General features: G+C 36.5%; 1 protein-coding gene across 4 annotated transcripts in view; it reads right to left on the bottom strand.

Annotated features, from left to right (window-relative positions):
• Window positions 1–25,000, bottom strand: part of BTBD9 (BTB domain containing 9) — a 406,786-nt gene that overhangs the window by 366,520 nt on the left and 15,266 nt on the right. For all 4 annotated transcript variants that reach the window (XR_009505745.1, XM_059938776.1, XM_059938774.1 and 1 more), the window contains exons 2-4: window positions 5,383–5,594; window positions 1,635–1,998; window positions 294–558 (exon numbers count right to left, since the gene is read on the bottom strand). Coding sequence is in view for 3 of the 4 variants with exons in the window: in XM_059938776.1 (XP_059794759.1) it covers window positions 294–558; window positions 1,635–1,998; window positions 5,383–5,567 (814 nt within the window). In the remaining variant the exon portion in view is untranslated. The remainder of the gene's footprint in view (window positions 1–293; window positions 559–1,634; window positions 1,999–5,382; window positions 5,595–25,000) is intronic.

Here is a 25,000-nt window from a genome sequence, read left to right as displayed (position 1 = left end):
AACATGAGAAAGTATCTAACTTTTGACATTCTAGGGAGCGGCTGGAGAAATTTGTCCAGGAATGGCAAGAAATACGTATTTTGTGGTCTACAGAGGCTAAGCAATCTCAGGAGGAATTAGCATGAGAAGGAGTGGGAAAGGCATTCCACAGGAATCAGAGCTCTATGTTCTCAGATTGACACATACCATGTTTACCTGAACTACAGTTTTGTAGCTAGAGTTTTGTAGCTGAGCCTGTCACAGGATGCAAACAAAACTTCTTGGTGAGATTAGCCTAATAAACAGGTACTTACTGAGCATGCCTCTATAATTGAGGTCCATGTCCCGGCTCTCTGATCGAACTTTAATAGCATCCAGAATGGCATCAGGAGACAACAGTCCCGAAGGCCTCACGACATTCAGAAGTTCAGTGAGGCTCATCAGAGGCAAACGGACAGCCTGCATGATTTCAGCATGATTCTCCTTTGAATTATGCTTACACCAGTTTAACAAGGCTAGGAAAATATCTTTTTCGGGAGCTGCAAATGAATCTCTTAATACGATGTTTAAAAGTGCTGTCTGAAAAGGATAAAAAGGAAAAATTCCAGTTATTATGGAGCTCAACCATGTGCATGATCAATCAGTAAAACTTTACTGAACTGCAAGTATCACTTATATTTAAGCAATTAACTCTTCTTGACCATCTTCTTTCCTTATTCTTTGTGCCATGTACTCTCTTGCCCATTATGGCTGTGTGAATAGCCGTAGGCATCTTGTACCTAGTCTTTCCAGCACATTTGCACCCATCTTTAATAAAATAAGAAGAAAAACAGCAGTGTGAGACGCTGCCATTCCATACAGGTTCTTCAGCAGAGTTAGCATTTATGAGCCAGTAAGATGCATCTAGCGTTTAAAATTCAAGCCTTTTGTTCCACAGTATTACTGCACCACGGCACTTTTGGTTCTCAGATTTCTAAACTGACTGCCAGCAACACTGTGCGACCCTACAAGATCCTTGCCTTTGAAAATTAACTAGGACAATAAAAATCACAGTCACTCAAATCAAGACTTGTAGCTTTTCAAAGAGGTTTTCTCATTTGAAGAAGTCAGGTCCTAGGAGGAACACAGGAAGGGAAAGGAAAGACAATCACCAGGGTTGAGAGGAAGATTTGGGAAAAATAGTTTTATTCTAGCTGTTATATGGTATAAAACATTGTACAATAGTGAGTTCTGGGCCAGAAAAAAAACCCGACAAGGACTTAAAGACATCCAATGAAACATCAGATCTCCTTTATGAATTTTCCCCCTCATAATAAGGAATTATTAGTAATACTCTGTCAGAGAAATACAAAACCAAAAAACAGTATGCAACACCACAAAGGAGCCTATTTGACGCCATCACATTGAAAACAACCACCAGCAGCACAGTCTCTTTTGCACATAGAACTTACCTGAAGAATCTTAAAAGACAACAGCAGCAATCTGCCTCTCTCTTATATGATCTAGAGTCTCAGTAGCCAGAGGCAGGTGGCTAGACAACCTCTTCCACACTAATGGTTTTTATTTTTTTATTCTTAGTCCACTGCCATATTTCTAACTTACAGATATAAATAAAACAGTGCATGCCTGTAAATTACTTGTAGACAATGACACACCTTAGAAAGGGAGAGGAAGCCTTCGCTTGAGAGCACCTCCTGAGCATTTCTGTCCATAAACATGCAGCACATGGAAGTTAACTTGGGAAGGGAGTAGAGACTGGCAACATCAAAAGTCATACAGACATTCTGAATGTTAAGTATGGTGCAGAGGTACTCAGAGGTAGAATCCTCCAGCTCTGGAAATCCATATTTATGAGCCAGGCTCAAAAAGTCCAGCAGCACCTCCTCCTTCTCATCTGTCAGCGTCGCCCGCCCAGTATAGATGTATTTAAGTAGCATTGTGAATGCTTCTGCAGTGGTGTCTTGGAGAGGAATTTCAGCTTCAGGCTGAGATTCTCGCATTCCACCATATAGTAATGCTCTGCACATCAGAGAAGAAACGCATGAGAAAAACTTCAAATAGCATCTGCTACAAAATTATGAAATAAAGGTTATCAACATTATAAAAAACATACATGTGTTTAATGACACAAAGATTCAGGTGAAGAAATGCATAGTAATAACTTAAAATAGTTCTCTAAAGAAAGACAAATAATTTAAGAACTATTTTGAATTAATTCTATAAACAACTGAACTAACGAATAATCCTGAGAGCTCAAGATACATAATAGACATTCATTAATTAGAAAGATGAAAGTGCTCTTTTGAGAGGAACAGTGAAATCAATATAAACCTGTTAAAGGTCAAGAAAGTAGTTTAAAAAGTAAAGCTCCAGAGGAAAAGATAATCAGATGAAAACAATTACACACAATCAGGTGCCATTCTCCCTGTCAGGCTGGCAGAAATTAAAAACCTGTTAATATTCAGCACTGCAAAAACAATGGAAAAACAGGTTTTCTCATGCACTGCTTTGAGAGTATAAATGGGTATCCCTTTTTGGAAAGGAATTTAAGTAGTATCTATTCAAATCTAAAATATGCATACCCTTCAACTCAGTAATCTCACTTTTAGGATAAAGATAAATGTATAAGATAATAGAGCAAGATAAAGATAAATGTATAAGAAGATATATTGAAACAATGGAAAAAATCTTAAATGTCCATCAAGAGGCACATGGTTGAAAAAACTATGATATACACATTCTATATATATTCTATGATATACACATTCTATGCAGCCATTAGAAAGATCAAGGGAGATCAAAATATACTGTCTTGGAAAGATGTCCAGGATATAGTTGGTAAGTCAGGTTGCAGATCCCTATGTGTCACATAGAAAAGAGTGTATAACACATACTTACATCTGTATGCACACAGGTATATATAGATATATCTATTTATATTGAGGGGAAATACATATTAAACTGTTAACAGTGGTTGTCTCTAGGGAATAGGATTAGATGGCTGGAAGGGAAGGGTCTTCATCTGTCAGCTTATAAATTAAAAATGAAATTCATGATGGGATTATGGATAATTTGACTTTTCTATTTTGTCTTCCAGTATTTTTCAGATTAAAAAAAATCCCCATATTATTGCTTATCTGCTCATCTAAATAATGAAAACTAGACAATCCAGTCAGGTAGTAAATTTACATTTCTACCTCTATTACTCTAGGAGAAATAATATGAACCAACTAAAGTTTCCAATCCATCAGGAAAGAAAGGGTGGCCAGAGGAGGACTAGGGAGGAGTACAGAAAAGGAAGAGTAATGAGTGAGAAAGAAAACGTGTAAAAGTGAGAGCGAGAAAATAAGGGGACAAAAAGAGACTCCCGTGCTCCTAAGATTCTCAAGAGCAGGACTAGCATTTCAAAGTTTCCCTCCATGCTTGCCTAGAACTCCTCCCACCCTCCCCCGGACAAGCAAGACAGGACATTCTTGCTTGCCTCACAGAAATAGTTGCAACTACCCAGCAAAAGATTCATGAATATTCTGAACATACTTCCTCACTGGGTTATAGTCTGCCTAAAAACATCTGTGAAGGTTTCCATGAATCCAGAGAGCATCCAATCACAACCTTAAAATTACTAGATTAAAGGATACCTTCCTGGGGAGATCTTGCCAAGACCTACTCCCACTCCAGTGTGATCCATGGTACTTACCTGGATTCTCGATGTTTTAAAAGTGGTTTTGATGAGGACCCCTAGGAAGCCTAAATATGAACCCCCAACTTGTGGAAGGTTCCCTCCGGTACAGTTAGCTTGTCCTTATCTGGGAACTGATAGGCTCTATGACCACACTCATAAGGTCTCTCCTGACTGCTGACAGTTAACTTTCCTTCGCACATGAACAGTGTCAGCAATGAGAATCAGTCTAAGATAGCGTTGGTAATGACTGAGTTTAGCCTGGTGAGCCATCAGATATTATAAAGGTTCAATACCCACAAAGAGACAGCAAGAACAAGATCAATAAATGAAGGGAGCATATTCCATTCGTTCAATACGATCCTCAAATTTCTAAAAGTACTTGGGTTTCTTTTAAGAATATACTGATCACCTAAAAGATACCCACCTACAGTTGTCTCAAATTATTTTTGAAAGAGGGAAGATATATAATAGTAACAAATACTAAGCATAAGGCTGAAAAGTTCTAAATTAATAAAGAGTGGACTTTTACAAGACACTTTAATATAATGAATGGAAGAATGAAAAGGGAAAGAAGCACAAAAGTGTGCAGAGGACAGAGGTTGGTAACAAATAATGACAAGACCAAGGCCAGCTGCCTTGCCTTGATAGGAGCATGTTAGCTAGAACTCTTAATAGACTCCTCTCTTTTCTAAGCTCCTGGCTGTATTTACAGTGGCATTTTATATTTACAAGATGAAACATTCTAAAAATGTTTATAAAGCACTGTAAGAGTTATAGCTAAACACTAAATATTTCCAAGAAACACACTTTACTACAATATGTGTGACTCTAGGTTGGTTTTGCTGTCTCGGTTAATTCTGATTGTAAAAATCAGAATGCAGTTTTCACTAGAAGATAACTGAAATTTTATCCATGCCTTCAGCATCTCAATTTCTCGATATCAAGTTTCACAGGCAAATCCATGATTTTTTGGATATGGACTCCATGGATCTGTCAAGGATACATTATCAGTCAATAATTTAGTGATGATTCCCTTTTAACTAAGATTAGGTAAAATGTAGAGTAATTAGACCTCAGTTTAACATTTATAACCCTGGAAATTAGGGGTCTAAGTAACAAACAATAGCTATGTATACGTACAAGTATGATTTTTACATTAATTAAACACATATTTTGTTTAGTTTTAGCTCTAATATAACTATGAAACTTAGTCTCAGTAAATATTTAAGTTTCCTTTACTCTGGGGTTGTCAAACTGCATGTCTTAGAGATCTGTTGGGTTACCTACAGGTCCTGGACCTCAGTAGTCTGAAACTAAGATGTATACGTGTTCACTGGCGAGTCCAGAGGTCAGTCTACCCGTACAACAAGAGGCCCATCCGCCAATAAATCAGTTTAAGTTCCATTAGCCATCAACTGTGAGGAGAGGGTGAAGGCAACAAAGACTCAGCCGCAGAAATATTGTTGAGACCCTGAAAAATGGTTGATTGGGTACAGTCTAGCCTAAGAAGCCTCCTAACCCTATGATTCTAAGATGACTCCTGAAAGGAAAAGGTGATTTTCAAAACATAACAAAAAGTTGACAAAGATTAAATTCTTATAGATGTTGAATTGAATGACTGCTAGAATTTATTGTTGTTTTGTTACATATTTTTCACAGAGTGGAAAATACCAGTGTTTTCTACAAGTGACTTCAATCTTCAAAAAGTAATATACACTTACCGAAAATATTGGCACCTTGCTGCTAAAATTACCCTGTGGGCAGGAAAACGTTTCTTTTCCACAACAAATGTGACGTCGCCATATTCTTCCCCAATCAACAAGGCACCAATATGTTCAGACAAAATGTGCACATGATCAATCTCCCCCACTGCAGTAAAGGGGCGAAGAGGGTGGCTGTTACTCATCTTGTAGAACAGATGATAGTCGTTGATCTATTATATAAAGAAGGGATGAGAGTTAGTGAGGAGAGGGGAGTACACTTCGAAAATCACATACCATAAACACAGATAAGTAAAAATGTATATTCTAAAAAAATCACAAAAGAGAGCAATTTCATCATCATTGGTATCTATATTAACCCATCTATTCTGGGAAGCAATTCAGCCTACTTCCATTAACTCCACTGTTCTCACTGCCTTATCACAATAAAAGTCAGGATCTTCAAACACTAACAGCACTTGGAGCCATCACAATCTAGAAAACTGTGTTCAAACTACAAGTCCCTTATTTCTCAGTATCTCAGGAAAAGGAAAGTCAACAACCAGAAGAGCTCCTCTTTTAGCACAGATATATTTACTAAGGTGGGTATAACTAACTAGACCCAGTGGAAAACTTCTTCAGGCATAGATTTAGACCTAAATCACAAACAGAATAAACTAAATCGTAAGATTTCAAATGATTACAGAGGTTTTGGTCTGAAACCCTCTTAAATATTTTATAAAAAATTATAATCTTCTTAAGTCACAAAAATAACTTGACATTTATTAATAGAAGCTTATAGTAAGAATCCTAACCTCCCTCAAAAAAAGAATAACTCCAATATTTTTCTGAAGACTGTAACTTCCAGTCCAAACCCCTGATAATCAGGTAGCCTGTGTTTATCAGAACATCATTATATTTAATCTCATTTCCTTGCTTTTGTATGCAATGCCTTTCTACAAACATAACTGAAAATCAAAGGGCTAAAACTTGATTAACAGCTTTGCATATTAGAAAAGGGAGTTATTTTCTTCAAAAGCTAAAAATGTTTATATTCTTAAATCTCTACTGTATTTGCAGGTAGTACTTTTCCAGGTGTAAGTAACCCAGCAAGTGGATGAGAGCCCTCACTAGCGTGCAGGTGCCTGAAGTGAAGATGTGGCTGACAACTCAGAGGTGAACCAGCTACCCCTCTGTTGCACCAGAAACTAGAAGAAATGAGCCAGATATGCGCTCTCCACTAGACCTCCACATTTTCTTTTTTTTTGAATTTTAGAATTTTATTTATTTTCTTATACAGCAGGTTCTTACTAGTTATCCATTTTATACATATTAGTGTATATATGTCAATCCCAATCTCCCAAGACATCCACACCTTCTTGAACTCTCCATTTTTACCAGGATTAAAGATTAAGCCACTCCTAATCTTTAAACTTCCACATGCAGGTCCATTATCAACAAGGTATGTGAGAAATTGTCTTTATCCCCCGAGACTGCAGTGGAAGATCCTCACAGTCCAGTTTCCCCAGTTACTTGTTACTCCATGCCCACCCCCAACTGAGGAAGCAACAGCAAGGAATGTGATGTAGAGGAACATGGAGGATGAGTTAGGCAAGGAGACACCCACCCCAGGTAAGTAAACAAGCTCCTGGCTTCCTACACTAGGAACATCAGAGGGCTAGCAGCATACTCCCCTCATTCTCAAGGCAAATCCTTCTCCTTCAACTGCAACCTGCATTCAAAAGCCCTAAAAACTGAATCATCTCCAGTCACTTGTGTGTGAAAGACCAAATTCAGCTTAAGAGGATCCATTTAGGAGTGTCAGCAGATCATGTGAAATTCAATCATCTAACATCTGGCACAACAGTCTAACACAGAAGTCGGCAAACTTTCTGCAAAGGGTCAGATAGTAAAAATTTTAGGCTTTGCAGGCTATACAGCCTCCGTCACAACCATTCAACTCTGTAATTGGGAGCCTAAAAGCAGCCAGAGACAATAAGTAAGTTACTGAGCATGGCTTTGTTCCAATAAAACTATTTACAGAAAAGGACCGGATTTAACCCTCAGGCTATAGTTTGCCATCCCTGCTCTAACAAATGATCAAGGACTGACTGTACTCTACGCAAAGGATAAGACTGCTTTTGCTTTTTGTTTTGGTTTCTGGCTGGGTTATCCAAACAATGTTCAAAAGAGCATGGTCATTTCTTATATCAGCCATGAAATTCTGAAAGCTACTGGTACCGGATTTCAAAATCCCATTTTCCTTCAACATGAACTCTCATTATCACTATCCAATAGTTCAATGATAGTGCCTGACTCTAAACAAAATAGATGCTTTCCCTAGCTGAAAGGACGCCATGCATACACCCACTGAATATGTTCTCTGGTATCATATTATCTTAAAATTTTATCTAGGTCATGAGTGAGACTCAAATGATTAACTAATAACTCTTGATGGACAATGATAGATTTTTGGTTAACTAGCTCAAAGGTAAATTTATAATTCTTCCACTGATACATAATAAACTTTAATACTATGTATATAAATATCTATCTTAAGTTCTCCAGATCTGAACTTCTTAATACATACAATTTCATTTTGCTAAATTTACAGTCTAATTATGCTTTTCCAATTGGAGACATAAAATAAATATTTCCGGGTATAGAAAACAGACACTTAGTATGGAATAAACACAATCTGTATTGGCATATAGAAATAATTTTAATTAGACCAGTGATTCTCAATGAGCTTGCCACACATTGGAATCACATGGGGAGCTTAAAAAAGTAAAAAAGATGCTTGAGCCCCACCCACCAGAAATTCTGATTTAATTGGTCTGGAATGTGGAATCTCTATTCTGAAGCCATTCTTATGAGCAGCCTACAAAATAGCCACTGATTTAGACTCTGCTCTTCTAGGTTCACATCCCTTCTCAGGTGCATAAATATACAAAATATCTGCTAAGAAAATTTATTTAGGATATGATTCCATTTCTAATCTTACTGCAAAGAGGCAAACAATGCTAACAAAGTTACCAATGCTATAGCTTGTATGCAGAAAATATTTTCGCCCAATGACCAGCTTATCTATGAAGTGATAGTTTGCATCCATCCACTTGCATTTAAAAAAGCATGTTTTAGAAACTATATATCAATAAACTTAATTAATTACTTTAATTAATAATTAATAACTTTAATAATAATCAAAGTTAACATTTTAAACCACCAAGTTTAATTTGATAAATAAAATTGAGAAAAAAATTAAAGCTCACGGAGTAAAACTGTTTACTGACATGTTTCTTATGCTTTCATACTTATTATTCTGCTACTAAAGATATATGTGGTCTTTGACAAATGTTCTAACTTCCATGAGATTATTTCCATACCTGTAATGACAAAGTTATAGTACATTTTTTAAAGTTATATCTTAAAACTCTGCCACTGCCTTTTAATACCACTGTTTTGTCCTGTCATATAAAATGGACTCTCGTAACTCAGCAAATGTCTGGACCCATGACTGTGATTTATTACACAAAAGCATCAAAGGAAGATCAGCAAAGGTTATGAAAGAGCACATGGGGCTAAGTCTGGGAGAAACCAGACACAAGCTTTCAAGACTCCTCTCCCAATGGAGTTACATCGAACGTGCTAAATTCCCCCAGGAAGCTGTGAAAGCACGTTGCCAACCAGGAAGCTTTTTAGAGACTCAATACCCAGGGTGTTTAATGAGGGCTGTTCATATAGTTAAGACTGAAGACATGGAGCCGAAAAATCTATCCAATACACTTATTTAATCTTAGATTTGGATAGGAGAAAGAGATACTAAGAAAATAACCTACCCCACCTGCCTAAATGTATTCCTAACCCCTGACCTCCCAATATGCCAAATCCAAACAGTTTCATGGATAGGTTTCTTCAAAACTTCAAGGATCAGATAATTAGAATGTTATTTAAACTATTCCTGTGCACATGACAAGTTTTTTGCTTCTTCCTACGGAGCCAGTATAAGCCTGACACGAAGATGTGACCACATTCACACACTCAAAAATCAGTATACATGAAAAAAAAAAAGCCTGTGTATAATATTGGAAAAGAGAATTAAGCAGAAGGATTCATGACAAAGTTGGTCAATTCCAAGAAAGAAATCTGAATATTAGGAAGAATAACTATCAACAAATTAAAAGGTTAAAGGAGAAAAAAATCATATAATTAGCTCATAAAAGCTAAAATTCCTTTTATTTTAAAAGTTTTAATTGAATAGGAATAAAAGAATACTTCCTAAAATTTATACACACATACACAGCCTAACTACAACAGATATAAGCATCTAGTTAATAATAAAACAGTAGAAACATCCCTAGAAAGTTCAGAAATAAGATAAGGATGTCTATTCATCACTATTAACATTTTTCAGGAACAAAAGACAATACAATTAAGAAAATCAAGTTAAAGGTAAATGGCTTAGGAAACAAACAGGCAAAATAATCACTATTTGCTGATAATCTCATTGCCCACATGAAAAATCCATGAGAATCAACTAAAAAAATATGAGAAAATAAGGAAGGTTCACTAAGGTGACCACATAAAATTATTACAGTTGACCCTTGAACATGGGTTTGAACTGCAGAGTCCACTCATACTTGGATTTTTTCAATAGTAGATGCTACAGTATTACACGATCCACAACTGTGGATCCTCACATGTGGAGGAAATGCGGATACAGAGGAACCTCAGACACGGAAGGCCGACTATTACATTCAAATTTTCAACTGTGCGGAGGGTAGGCCCCCCAACCATTGAGTTGTTCCAGGGTCAACTGTATATGAAAATATATAGTATCCTTTCATGCCCAAAACAACCAGCTAGAAAATATGAGGGAAATGACCTGCAATCTATAATTGCAAAACATAAGCAATACGTAGGAATAAACTCAGAGAACATGTAAAGGAAGTTATAAAACTCTTCTGAGGGACTTAAGGAAAACAAATGAAGAGACATACAACTGTTTGGAGATGTTGTAAAGAGACCAATCATCTCTAAATCACCATGTGAAAAAAGCACATTTGGTATTTTATTGTACTTTATATTGTGAACAAAAATAATGCTTTAGGAACTTCTGGGGTGGTCCAGTGGCTAAGGCTCTGCACTCCCAATGCAGGGGGACCGGGGTCGATCCCTGGTCAGGGAACTAGATCCCACATGCCACAACTAAAAGTTCCCATGCCACAACTAAATATCCCGCATGTGGCAACGAAGATCCCGCATGCCACAACTAAGACCCGGTGCAGCCAAATAAATAAATAAATAAACATTAAAAAAACAAAAACAAAAAACAATGCTTTAGCAACAGAAAGCAAAATTCCACAAAACATTCTTGGTAGGGATACACAGTTAAAAACAGTAATTTGACAAATGGGCACACATATTAGAACACTGAGAAGGAAAAATGAGAATTTTATATTTACCAAGAAGTTTGTAAAGCTGAGAGACACAGTTCTAATTAACACAGGAATTAAAAGTAATCCTGATGAGAATTACAGTAGAGTTTTTAAAGTAAATTGGGGTAAAGAAGTTCATCTGAAAGAATAAATATGTGATTTCATATATATTCTAAAAAAAAAAGAACAATGAGAAGAGGCCAGTTTATTGGATGAGAAAGCAAATCATAAATTAGAACAATTAAAACAATGTCATATTAGAGAGATATATCACTGAAATATATTAGTCCAGAAATAAACCCAAGTATACACAAGAATTCAGTATAATATATGTAAATGTAGCATTTCAATTCAGTGGGAGAAAATATGAATTTTTTTAATAAAAAATGTTGGCTGGCCATTCTGAAAAAAGTAAGCTGGATATTCATACAAGAGCACAAAAATAAATACACAAGCATGTCAACTTCAGCACTTTCTGTAACAGTAAAAAATTGAAAAAACTTAAAGGTCCATTTAATGGGAATTGGATAAACAAATAATGGTAAGCCTCTACAATGGAATATTATACAATGATTTTAAAAGAATAAAGTTGAATACCTTATTGACATTGAAAAAATTTTAAATATATGTATTTACATGCAAAAAGGCAAGCTGCAAAACAATGTTATAATAAAATCTTATTTTGTTAAATACATAGAAAGCAAACACCAAATTGTTAACAAGGGTTAACCCAATGGATTAGGGCTGTGGGAAAAATTTTACATAGTGTACTACATATTTCTGTAATGTTTAAAATTTTTATAACAAGAATGTTTTATTGTAATAAAACTATACACAAATATTTCAATAACTTTGGCCACTAAAATTACAAATTAAATTAGTTTTTGTATGAGACAGCAAGTGTTTTAATTTGCCACATCCAGTAGTACCTGATGTAGTGACTAAGACAGAATGGTAAGCAGAAGGACTATATATTACGTCCATAGTTAAAAATTAATTAACAACTTGAAGTCAAGGACAAAAAGTTCATTACACTAAGACAGGCAAAAAGTAATAAATATCTGATACCTGGGTAGCATGGCCTACTAGGACAGTCTATCTGATACATCCCAACTAAAGATCTTCACCTTACGAGATTTTCAGTATGACTTTTTCTAAATTTATAGGAGATTTTCTCAGATGCAAACAAAGTGCTCTGAGATTTGCTCCTGTTGACAGTCCCAGAGTCTAAACTTGCTGACATTCACAGGATAGGGCAAGGGTAATCTTTTTATTCAAGCTGCTCCTTCAAGGTAAGAGGAAAGAGAAGGGTAGGAAGGCAGGGGGAGCAGGGACTTAATCTGAGAGAGGAAATGGTACCGTTCATGATACCATATACAATTATTAGTTGAGGGTTCTGAGACTTCCTATGAATTTATTTACCAGGGATGGTGGTACAGAAACTACACTTTTTTTGTGGTTGGTTAACTCTCCTGGATTCAAATGCACCTGGGGAAAAAAAAAAAAAAAAAAAGACTAAAGCCACAGTACTAAAATTCTCAGGGTTATTGACTATTTACTATGCTATAAGAAACCCACATCCATTTGTTCTAACCAAAATAGTAAACAATGTCCATCAATAAAGTGAGAATGCCGTATGCAGTTCACAATGTTGTAATGCTATAATTGCCTTATTCAAAAAACCAAGCTGACCTAAACATCAATTTCTTTACTTAAAGCTCACTTCCAGCAGAACTGTTTACAAACTTTTCTTTAACAAGAGCTTACTATATTTTTTAGAATTAAAGTTCACTCTCCAGAGCTTAATCAGGAAATAGACAAAAGGCAAAGTTCCATCAGGCGGAGATGCCAGAGTCCTTGAATGTTGTATAAGTCTCCCCTGGGAAACCCTCTCCACCCCCCCCATATTTCCTGACTGAAAGAACTTTATGGGAAAAAAGACCTTCTGCTCTTTAATTGCAAAATATAAATGATCTTTCTCTTGAGGAAAGAGATGGCATTTATAAGCATATGGTTTAGCAATTTCTTCCTGCTCTTAGTACCCATGTGGTGTGTAACTTGAAGTAGTAATCCTTAAACTTTAAATTAATATCGCTTGGGGAAATAAATGATGTCCTGCCTGCATCTTAAACACTCACAAAAAATCACATTCTACTTTCTCATTGGAAGGATGCCTCACTTCTTTTGATATATACTCTACCCTTGTCATCCAAAAGTCTGAATAAACAGGTGTAGACTGACCATACTAGCAGGTGTAACCTTGATTCTGATATTTTGCAAATCCAATTCTAAACCTTGCAGAAGAGTAGTATCACCAGGCAGTAAAGTGCTACAGTAAGAAGAGTTCATGGGCATTTTCTGGTCTTGGGATTCCTGAAATCCCTTTTCTCTGGGAAAGATTAAATGATTTCTAACATCCAGTCCAGCTCCAAATTCTTGTCGTTCTATGATTTTATATGTTTGTAAACAAATGTTTATAGATATACTCAACCTGGAACACTAAGGAACTGTACCATAAAAATACTTGATGAGATCATTTTATGGAGAGTGTATGTAACTCCATTTACCAATTACCACATTGATTCTCCACTTCTTGGCCAAAGGGCAAACTAGTTTCTGAATCTATATATAATTCATTCGATAAGAGATTTATTGAGCTCTCTCTACAATACAGGCCCAGTGCTAGGTGATAGAAACACAAAGATTAGTAAAGGATAAAGTTGCTCACTGTCCACTGAGGAAGGTAGGGCTAGATGACAAATAATGTCAAATCTAGAACTAGCAGGCCATGATTTTATGATTTGTAGAAAGTCAAATACAGTAATCTTCCATAAGTACCATACCAAAACAACTACAAAAAATTATGTTATACTCTTGTATCAGAATAAGAGTTAATATTCAAATAATTAGCAAATTGCTCTCTAAAATGGGGTACTCACATCCTAGGGAGAGTTGAATACAAACCATAGGAATTTGGGAAGAAAATCTTAACACTTATATTGATATATATTTTTAACCTAGAAAAATGAGAAAAAAGGCAGTGTCCTCCTTTGTTCAAGGGAAGTATCAGGTTTACCTGGGCCTGCTTACTTGAATTTACCAAAGGTTATATAGTCTAAATTAAATTATTGCTCACAAAATGACAAGAGAATTTAAAAAGTTCCCTGCAAGGAAACCACTGATTGAAGATAATGTAACATTGCCAACACAAGCAGACAACAAGAAAATGGCCCTTATGACAACTCTACCCCTAGTAATCTGATTTTACAAGAAGGTGATCCCTCCCCCAGTAAGTCCTAGAGATCTAATACACAGTATAGTGACTACAGACAACAGTACTGTATTATAATCAAACTTGCTAAGAGACTAGAACTTGATTATTCCAACTACTAGAAAGAAATAATTATGTAACATGATAGAGGTCCTAATTATTGTACAATGGCAATGACATTATAACATATAAATGTAGCAAATTAACATGTTGTACACTTTGAATTTACACAGTTATACGTCAAACATATTTCAATAAAAAACTGACCCCCAAATTTAAAATTATCAAGGTCATTTGAAACATACACTATTATTAACAATGAACCTCCATATTAAAGGCATTAAAATGACTTAAGACTATAGTACAAAGCTACAGTAATCAAAACAGTACAGTACTGGCACAAAAATAGAAATATAGATCAATGGAACAGGATAGAAAGCCCAGAAATAAACCCACGCACCTATGGTCAAATAATCTACGACACAGGAAGCAAAACTATACAACAAAGAAAAGACAGTCCCTTCAATAAGTGGTTCTGAGAAAATTGGACAGCTACCTGTCAAAGAATGAAATTAGAACATTCTCTAACACCATACACAAAAATAAACTCAGGATCAAAGACCTAAATGTAAGGCCAGACACTATAAAACTCTTAGAGGAAAACATAGGCAGAACACTCTATGACATAAATCACAGCAAGATTCTTTTTGACCCACCTCCTAGAGAAATGGAAATAAAAACAAAAATAAACAAATGGGACCTAATGAAACTTCAAAGCTTTTGCACAGCAAAGGAAACCATAAAAAAAAAAGACAACCTACAGAATAGGAGAAAATATTTGCAAATGAAGCAACCGACAAGGGATTAATCTCCAAAATATACAAACAGCTCATGTAGCTCTATGTCAAAGAAACAGCTCAATCAAAAAATGGGCAGAAGACCTAAGTAGACATTTCTCCAAAGAAGACATACAGATGGCCAAAAAGCACATGAAAAGATGCTCAAAATCACTAATTAACAGAGAAATACAAATCAAAACTACAATCAGAATGGCCATCATCAAAAAGTCTACAAACAATAAATGCTGGAGAGGGTGTGGAGAAAAGGGAACCCTCCTACACTGTTGGTAGGAATGTAATTGGTACAACCACTATGGAGAGCAGTATGGAGGTTCCTTAAAAAACTAAAAATAGAACTACTATATGATCCAGCAATCCCACTCCTAAGCATATATCTGGAGAAAACCATACTTCAAAAAGATACATGCACCCCAATGTTCACTGCAGCACTATTTACAATAACCAAGACATGGAAGAAACCTAAATGTCCATCAACAGAGAAATGGATAAAGAAGATGTGGTACATACATATTGTACAATGGAATATTACTCAGCCTTAAAAAAGAACAAAATAATGCCATTTGCAGCAACATGGATGGACCTAGAGATTATCATACTAAGTGAAGTAAGTCAGACAGTGAAAGACAAATATATGATACCACTCATATGTGGAATCTAATTTTTTAAAAAATGATACAAATGAGCTTATTTACAAAACAGAAACAGACTCACAGATTTTGAAAACAAACTTATGGTTATCAAAGGGGAAACACGTGGGGGTGGGGATAAATTAGGAGCTTGGGATTAACATACACACACTACTATACATAAAATAGATAACCAACAAGGACCTACTGTATAGCACAGGGAACTCTGCTCAATATTCTGTAATAACCTAGAATCTGAAAGAGAATGAATATATGTATATGTATAACTAAAGCACTTTGCTGTACACCTGAAACTAACACAACATTGTAAATCAACTATACTCCTATAAATTTTTTTTTTTTAAGGCAGAAGCTTAAAACAAAGTAACAATCTAGTAGCATATTAACCATTTTGCAATAGGGACACAGAAAGTACTTCTCACCTAATAATAATGGTTATTATTATTGAGGACTTAATTATAAGCTAGGCAGAGTCCTAAGCATTTTACACACACCACCTTACCTAGAATTCAAACAAGTGGATTAGGTAGGTACTTTTTTTATCCTATTTAACAAATAGGAAATTGAGGGACAGACAAGATTAGGCAACTAGTCCAAGGACACAGACAATAAATGGCAGACTTAAACCAACATCCGGCAAGGTCCTGAACTTATAAGAGCTACGCTGTAGTGATATGGAAGAAGTCAGAAATGAGTCTCACTTTGACTCCTAGACCTGCCAACTAGCTCCTCACACCAGCAGTTCTCAAACTTTTTTTTAAACACCCTATTCAGACCCGGTAAATATGCCATGGGTGATAAAAAAGGAGATGTCACTTTTCAATCCAACTTTTGGAGATTACATATACATCTGCCTTACTAATATGGGGAGAATAATTCACATTTTAACTACAATGTAGTTAAAACTCTAGTTACTGAAAAATTACAGACCAAGAACATTATTCATACAAATACGCATCAATATACACTATAGGGTTAGCTGAACAAGCTGTAACAAATTAAATTGATAATGATAAGGCTAAACAGCAATTTATAATTTAAAAAAAAAACAAGAACAGAAACAACTGAAAAACAACCAACTCAACATAACAGTGATATGTATCTTTCCAAAAACATAAAATAATTCTAACTTACACATGTTCATATGTGGAATAGGAGTTTTGCAATGCTGCATCAGACTGCTTAGTAGCCAGACTTCTTAGTAGAACACTAAATCAGAATCCTTTATAAACTCTAGTATTATGCAAACATGGATTTATGAATGCCACATCTTACATATTCTTAATGCTTCACTTCTATGGTTATTAGCAAGTTGCCAAAGGATATATATAAATGAAAGACTATGACATCACCTGACATCTGCCATTATTTTTTGATCAGGGCCTACCAGTGACCTTAGGCCATCTTTTGAGAAGTGTTTTCCTAGACTAGGCAATGCTCCTGGCTTAGTTTGGCAATGACATCTAATTCTGGGGTGGCTGGGAGAAGCTATTCTATTATTCAATCACAAAATATCTGAGACTCCCAAGGCAAAAACAGCCCAATATTTAATTTGTAGTATTATTTTTATTTTCTATTCATTACTTCTTCAGTTTCTCTGGATCCAATCTCTAATTAAAACAATCCTTCCCAAACACCGGCAAACAAACAAAACCGTTCAAATCAGGTATGCTAGAACAAAATAAGTATCAAATGACCGAAGAGAGTTTCATTCTATTATATTTTAAAGTTTCCCCAAATATTGAAGCTTGCTTCTTCTTTCTTCCCTACAGAGTACCTTCTTGAGCTTATGCTTCAGAAAGGGATAAGGTACAGAAACCTATCACCAGATTTTATTAACCCATTTCCCAAAGACCTACATTATCCAGCCACAATCTTCCCTCAGTCTCTCAGCTCTTGTTTGTGCCACTGTGTAACTCCCTATAAGTCAACCCTCTATACGATGGGATCACTTTTGTAAATGACAAGTCACAGACTGCAACTCTAAGAATGGCTATCACTTATAGATCTTAGAGTTTATATAACTATCCTTTTTTGGGTTATCAGCCTTACTGGTCCCAAGTCTATTGAAAATTATATGAACTGTACACTGAGAACAGAAAAATATATGCCCCAAGAGCCAAAAAACAATGAAAAAGTCATGATGAGTACAGAGGTTATTAGTTGTAATAATATTTGAAAATACAGGACAGCCATTTCTTTTTAATTTCTTCAGTGGCAACTTATGGGCCTGTAATATTCTTGCCCAGATTTAAATTATATGATATTTTCCTAATTAATAAAGGTTATTATAGCGTGAACTCCCATTAAAGCAGTGGAATCATCAATTGCAACAATTTAATTTCTTTGTAGCAAAGCTACTGTGAACGTTTGCATTATTGTCTGCATAAAGGAAATTGGCTTTTCATTTGTAGATGTTATAAAAATGTTCTACTGTGCATACTTTGATGCAGTTTGTTAAACCCTGCTATCTTGGCTATTTTCTGTGAAATAAAAAAAGATCAGTTCTGAGAAATTAGTCCACTTAAAATCCTGATTTATAAATTTATTTGTTGCCACTCTAGCATATAATCTAAAGGAAATGTTCACAAGTTATACTAGTCTTCCTTTTGTTCTTTTTTTTCCCCTATATAATCCCTTCCCTTGGTTTTATGAGCATTGTTTTTATTCCTCCAACATACCATTCTCTACTGCAATGAAAAGAAAGAATAAAACTCAGAGGTAATTATCCTCACGTAGTTTAGCAGTTACAGTTCAAATTGAGAGCCACTGACCCAAATTTATGGCCAAGGCCAAATCTACAGCCAAATTCAAATCTATAGTGTGTATGTAGAATAAGGGGATGAACAGCATGTGTCAAGCAAATAACTTTCATTTCAGGAACAAAATCTTAGGCAAAAAGTTCAAGAAGTCCACATCTCTTAAGATTAGGAAAATGGACTTTTCCTGTAAAACTGTCATCCTTCATGTTCCAAACTAATCTTACCCCAAATCTTCCATAAACCTCCATGAATATGCAAATATGTGGCCTGCCTATATGTGCACTCTTCCGGTGCACATATAAACTTCACCGACACTGTGGAAGAATAAAATCCATTAAAAAAGAGAATAATGTACATTTTTTTCCTTCTGTTTTAGAACAAAAACTCTAAAGAGTAACGGATGGGCTTTCTGTATTCTGTGCACTAATACACCCAAGATGCTACTGAATAATTAATGAGCTTATGATTAGACTGCTATCCTCAGTTCCGAACATTCATGGACCAAATTTAATTCACATCTAATACTGAATTCTATCTCTTTTATCATCATCAAACTATGCATCAAGGCTGATCTCTTTTCCTTAGAATTTCATACGCTGATTCTTTACCTAAAGTTATCATCTTGATATGTGACCAGCTCAGCTACAGCACCAATTTGGGATGTAACTGACACAAATTCTCATAGCCCATCAAGAAAAGATATCAGGACCATGCCTTTATAAGAGAAACAAGCCTCCAATGCAGACACCTTAGCAATAAATATATTGACACAAGAGGAGGAGATTCCACTTATACTTTATAAGTAGACTACATTCTTTATGTTATTTTTAAGAGAAAAAAATAAACTGTAATTAATAAAATTTTTAATGTTATTAAGTTGGAGTTCATTTAGTTTAAATGTCATCACATTATTTGACATAAAATGATCAAATGTAGCAGAAATGCTATAATAGACCAATGCCTGAAGTCTATTTCCTTCTCCAAGCTTATAAAAGAAGAAGCTTATGTTTTACTTGGCCAACAGGGTAGGGTCAGCTGCCGATGAGGAAGATTCATAAAATACTTCCTTTGCTGTGCTGTACCTATGGGGAAATCTAAAGTAACGCATACACCCTGTGGATAAGGAGGGCTTTAAATAATGGAAGGAGGTAGCTTCTTAAGGATATTAAATGAAAGATGTTCCATGTAGACATGATGGCAAAGGCAGGAGTCTCAGGGCACTATCAGAAAATGTGAAACTGAAACAGAAGTTTGTTTTGAGAAACAACAGAAAAGAAACAGAAACAAACAGTATGGCAGAACCTTGCACTATAAAATGTGTCTAAACTAAGATGCCTCCAAGAGAACACAGAATCAGAAACTGGGAAGTACTCATAGTTCTGCTGGGTAAGATCTGGACAAATCATTTCAAGTCTCTGAGATTCATTTTCTACCTTAGAAAAGGGGTGGAAGGGGTTGGGCCACATTCTGTGGTCCCTTTAAGTTCTAAATCTCTATAACTAAATCATATATGTAGGAAAACAATGATCTCATACTGCTGTTGGAAATATAAACTGGTTCAGCTTTTCAGAGGTTAGTTTAGCAGAATCTCTCAAATTTTTAAATATACATTTCCTATAATCCAGTAATTCTGCTTTTAGGATTATTAATTCAGCATTGCTTGTAATAGCAGAAAGTGGGGGGGGGGGGTGGAAAATAAATTACAGTGCATCCATACTATGCAGCAGCCATTAATAAGAAGGGAATAGATCGGAAAGTTCTGACCTAAGCTCCAAAACACAGTTAAGTGCAGAGAGCAGGCCTCAGTTCAATAGGATCCAACTATGTAAATATAAATATATGTAAGTGTGTTTATATATTTAAGAAGGCACTTAAATATCTACTGAACTAATTAAGTAAATACGTACATGGAAAAAAGGACTGCAAGGCCACACACCCACTGTTAACAGTAGTAACCTCCAGGGAGGGGGGTGGGAGTGAGGGGATAGAAGGGAGTGAATGGGAAGGTTTATGTTTAAACTCAATGTACTTCTGAAGTGTTTCCTTCTTTTAAAACAAGAATTGATTTATCTTTTATTTAAATGATATTTAAAAATTTTTTAAGAAGTGGAAACTTTAAAAAGTGCTGAAATATTTATCAAAAGGAGGCTTTTTCCCCCCCCCCCCAAACAAAAGGATGAATACACTGATATAGATGATCTCTGACTTGCTGTACTTTCCTGAGAAGCACTTTGAGGAGAAATGAGCAACTACTGATGGGAATAGAGTTTTAGTAAAAAACAGATTTTTAATAGTTAAAAATAGCCAAAACAAATTCCTGGAGGATGGTTACTAGGTCTTTCTCCCTGGTGTCCCACAAGGACAGTATTCAATAAACAAATAATACATTGAAATGAAATGATCTAAGTATAGGTTGGAGATACAAACGTGGGACTCCATGTCACTCTCAGGAATTGATTATAAAAATACATGTGCTCAGGGACTTCCCCGGTGGTCCAGTGGTAAAGAAACCGCCTTCCAATGCAGGGGACGTGGGTTCGATCCCTGGTCGAGGAACTAAGACCCCACATGCCACGGGGCAACTAAGCCTGTGTGCCACAACTACTGAACCTGCACTCCTCAACTAGAGAGCCTGAGTGCTGCAAACTACAGAGCCCACGTGCTCTGGAGCCCACACCCCAGAACTAGAGAGAGGGGGGGAAAAAAACCCGCATGCCACAACTAGAGAGAAGCCCACGCGCCACAGTGAAAGATCCCGCATGCCGCAACTAAGACCTGATGCAGCCATAAATTAATTAATTAATTAATTAATTACATGTGCTCATCTTAAAAATATCTCTCAACTGTTTATAACCAAATGTTTTCATCAAGAAGTTCTCCCTCCCCGTAATATTCAGCACGTATTTGGTTTCCAAATTTCCACTTTACTAATCAAGGTTACACCCCTGTATCACACTTTGCATGATGTTTCTCACATTTTCCAAATATTTTTAAACTTACAATACCACTTAATTATTATGCGGCACCTTTCTTGGTGTTCTCTTGCTAAGTGTCTAGTGATTTATTAAGGTTTTTCAACTGTAAATTCTGCAAATACTTCAGAAATGTAAACAAACATTAACAACAGTATAATCCCGAGAGTCAACATTCTGGTAAAACTCTTTGATATATCCCTATTCTATTTTTCCATTCACAAAAATATAAAACTCCTGATGTGCTTTTAGACAGTACACAGCTCTGCATTTTCAGAACAGAGGAAGGATAGGGCTGTTCATTCTTTCTACACGCCAATGTTATTTAGCTTGTTAGGATAAGCCTGTGTTACTTTTTCTAAGGGGAAGGACCCAGGGAAAGCAAGTGTCTAAGAATGGAAGTTCATGAAGGAACGATTCAAATAGCTCAGTTCTAGGTATATTTGCTTCTCAGCTAATATTCAACTGAACAAACAATTGGGTGAATGCTTACTATGAGCCTAGCTACAGGGCAAAGAAAGTAACAGGTGATGAGCATTACCCATAAATATAAACTTAAAAAGTTAATTACTCTTCTCCTTGTGCTGAAACAGCTGTAACTTAAAGAGATCACACAGCAAATGATCACTACAGTTTCCTCTCCAATCTCACTCCCTCCCCAATGAACAAAAGATGACATTCCAAAAGCAAGTAATGTATAAGCCTTATCATTCTTACCTCTTTCCCACAGAACAATGTTGCAATATCTGGTGGCCAGCCACAAACGCCTCTTTATTTCCAAAAGTGCTTATGGACTGGCCTACTATGAAAACTAACCATGATGAGTAACACTACAGAAAAATGCTGAGTCTCAACGTGGGAAGAAAAAAAAGATACCTCACTTAGCTTCAGGGCAATGGGAGAGAAAACTCTTCTCCACTCGCCCCTGCTCACTAGATCAGACCCAGGAATTACCACTCTGCCTTCTTCAGTTTGCCTCATCTGTGGATTTTCAGCAGGTTTTTTCTCTCTCTGGCTCCACTAAGCAGAACAGTCAGAATTTTCGTTCACTCTCCTGCCCCTTTGGAGTTGCACAGGCCAAAACGGTAGCCAGTCATCATATGTGGCTATTGAGCCCTTGAAAATGAGGCAAGTCCAAACTGATACATGCTATAAAATACACATTGTATTTCAAAGACTTATGAAAATATCTCATTTATTTTTTCACATTGAGATGTTGAAATGACAATATTTTAGATATATTGGGCTTAATAAAAATATTTCTAAATTAATTTTACCTGTTTTTCTTTCTTTCATCATGGCTACCAGAAAATTTTGAATTACAAACATGGCTTGCATTTATAGCTCTCATTATATTTCTATCGGACAGCACTGCTTATAAATTGTCTTAGGAAAGGCAGTAAAGAGTATCCAAAGTCACACTGCTTGAGTTCAAATCTTGGCACCACCATTTATTACTGTGTAATCCTTGACACATTATTTAACCTTTTTTCTAAGCCTCCATGTTCTCTTCTGTGAAATGTGGTAGTACTAAAATGCTACCTCAGAGGACTGTTGGTAGAATTAAATGAGGTAAAACAATTACTATGGTGCCCGGCACAAAATATTCAATAAATATTAACCACTACTATCACTGCACAACTATACTGTTGTTATTATTCATTGCTAGTACATGATGAAGAAAAGAACAAATATACAGTGGGTAGAAAAAAAGACAGAAAGAGGGTACAAACACAGTTTAGAGAGAATTCTGAGTTTCTCTTCCAAAGACACAGCCCAGGTGCAGACCTGCAATACTCAATGGCAGCATCTGAGTATTTCCAGTACACTCTCTTTCCATATAAATATGTCAGAGGATGTGGAAATACAGAGTTAAAGGGCACTGTGCCTCCTGTAGCAGTGTGAAGAACCTTACCTTGGACGCCCGGAGACAGACTTGCTGACAAGGTATCAGCAAGGTATCCTCTTTGGCTACTGGTAACCTCATTTTTAAATGAGAAGAAAGGGCTAAAGTTCTCTGAAGTCCCTGCCAGCTATGAATACTCTTCTCCCCTCTTTCCAAAAGGGCTGCAGAGCAAGAATGGCTACATCAGAGGTCCACCACCATCACCATAAAAACATCCAATTTAAGCACAGACGCTGCCTTACCACCACTTGTCCAGCCTATAGAGAAAGCCAGGGATTTGGAATTGTTGGCTCTTCTGAGATTTCATCGTCTTCTCTAATATGAACAAGCTTTTACTACTGGAACTTCTTATATTCCCCTTGTCTGGCTAAATTTGCCTGTTCTTTCAAGGCTCGGAACAGACTTCACACCTTTCAGCAAGAGCCTTCGCTGACATTGCCAATCTACGTCAGGTGCCCCTTTTATACGATTTGGAATCAGCTTCTGTTTCCCTCTATCACTGCCCCCATCAACAACGCCCTGTGATTTTGTTATTGATTTGTCTTGTTGTTAAGCAAACTTCCAGAAAGCAATAACATAAATTCATTCAACAAGTACTGAATGAATGTCATACTCATCTTTACACTCCCAGAACCTAATACAGTTTCTAGCGTATTTAAGCCCTCAAAATTAACCAAAAAAGGCCATATAGATATTAACGGCTCTCTTCTTTGAATTCCAGACCTCTATATCCCACTGCCTACTTTATATCTCTGCTTGGTTACCTCAAAGGTACTTCAAAACTCACTTCGTACTCTCTACGTCCTCTCTGCCACTAAAAAGCCTGCCCTCCTACAATGTTCCCCAGCTCAGTGAATCCAATTATGGAAACCAGAATAACACCTGCTTCAACCTTACACCCATACCTAATTCATCAGCAAGTCTTTTAATGTTACGTCCTAAATGAGCTCTCAAATCAATTTACTTCTTGGCAACTTCTATGCTACCATTCTAGTCCTCACCACCCATCTCCCTCTTTTCAGCCCAAGCTGTCCTCCACACAGCAGCCAGACTGAATGTCACATTATAAGACTGATTATGAACTCTTTCCCTCAACCCCTCCATGACTCTCACCCCCACTTAAATACCTTCAGTGGCTTGCCAAGCCTCTTAACATAAGAGAACAGGAAAAACATTTAACTAGGCCTTCGAGGCTTGTGGAATCTGGCTCCAATCTGACTCCATTTCCCCTTATGTTCCCTGGCACATGACAAGCTCTCTCATGCCACAGGGTTTTGAAATAATTTGTTCCCTTGCTGGGACCCCTTCCTCTTTTCACCTTCCATCCTCCAGGTGCAACTCAGGTGCCATTTCCTCAGACAGCCTTCCCTGACCTCAGGCTCGCCAGGATACCTTATCATCTGCACTCATATTACTGTATTCATTTCCTTCACAGAATTCACCTATTTGTATTTATACATCTCCCCCACCCCCAGAGGCCCTTTCTCAATACAAATTTTTTGAAAATGTAAATCAGATCAGTCACTCCATTGCTTAAAACCCTTTAATGCCTTCCTATCTTTGAATAAAAATCATACCCTTTCCAAACCCTCCTACACTGTTGGTGGGAGTGTAAGTTGGTGCAGTCACTATGGTGAACAGTGTAGAGGTTCCTCAGAAAACTAAAAATAGAATTACCATTTGAAAAAAAAAAAGGGACTTCCCTGGCGGTCCAGTGGTTAAGACTGCGCTTCCACTGCAGGGTGCACAGGTTTGATCCCTGGTCGGGGAACTAAGATCCCAC

The sequence above is a fragment of the Balaenoptera ricei genome, chromosome 11, assembly GCF_028023285.1.
Source record: "Balaenoptera ricei isolate mBalRic1 chromosome 11, mBalRic1.hap2, whole genome shotgun sequence".
Taxonomy (NCBI): Eukaryota; Metazoa; Chordata; class Mammalia; order Artiodactyla; family Balaenopteridae; genus Balaenoptera; species Balaenoptera ricei.
Note: the sequence above shows the minus strand (reverse complement) of the source record. Positions and strands in the feature narration are given on the sequence as shown.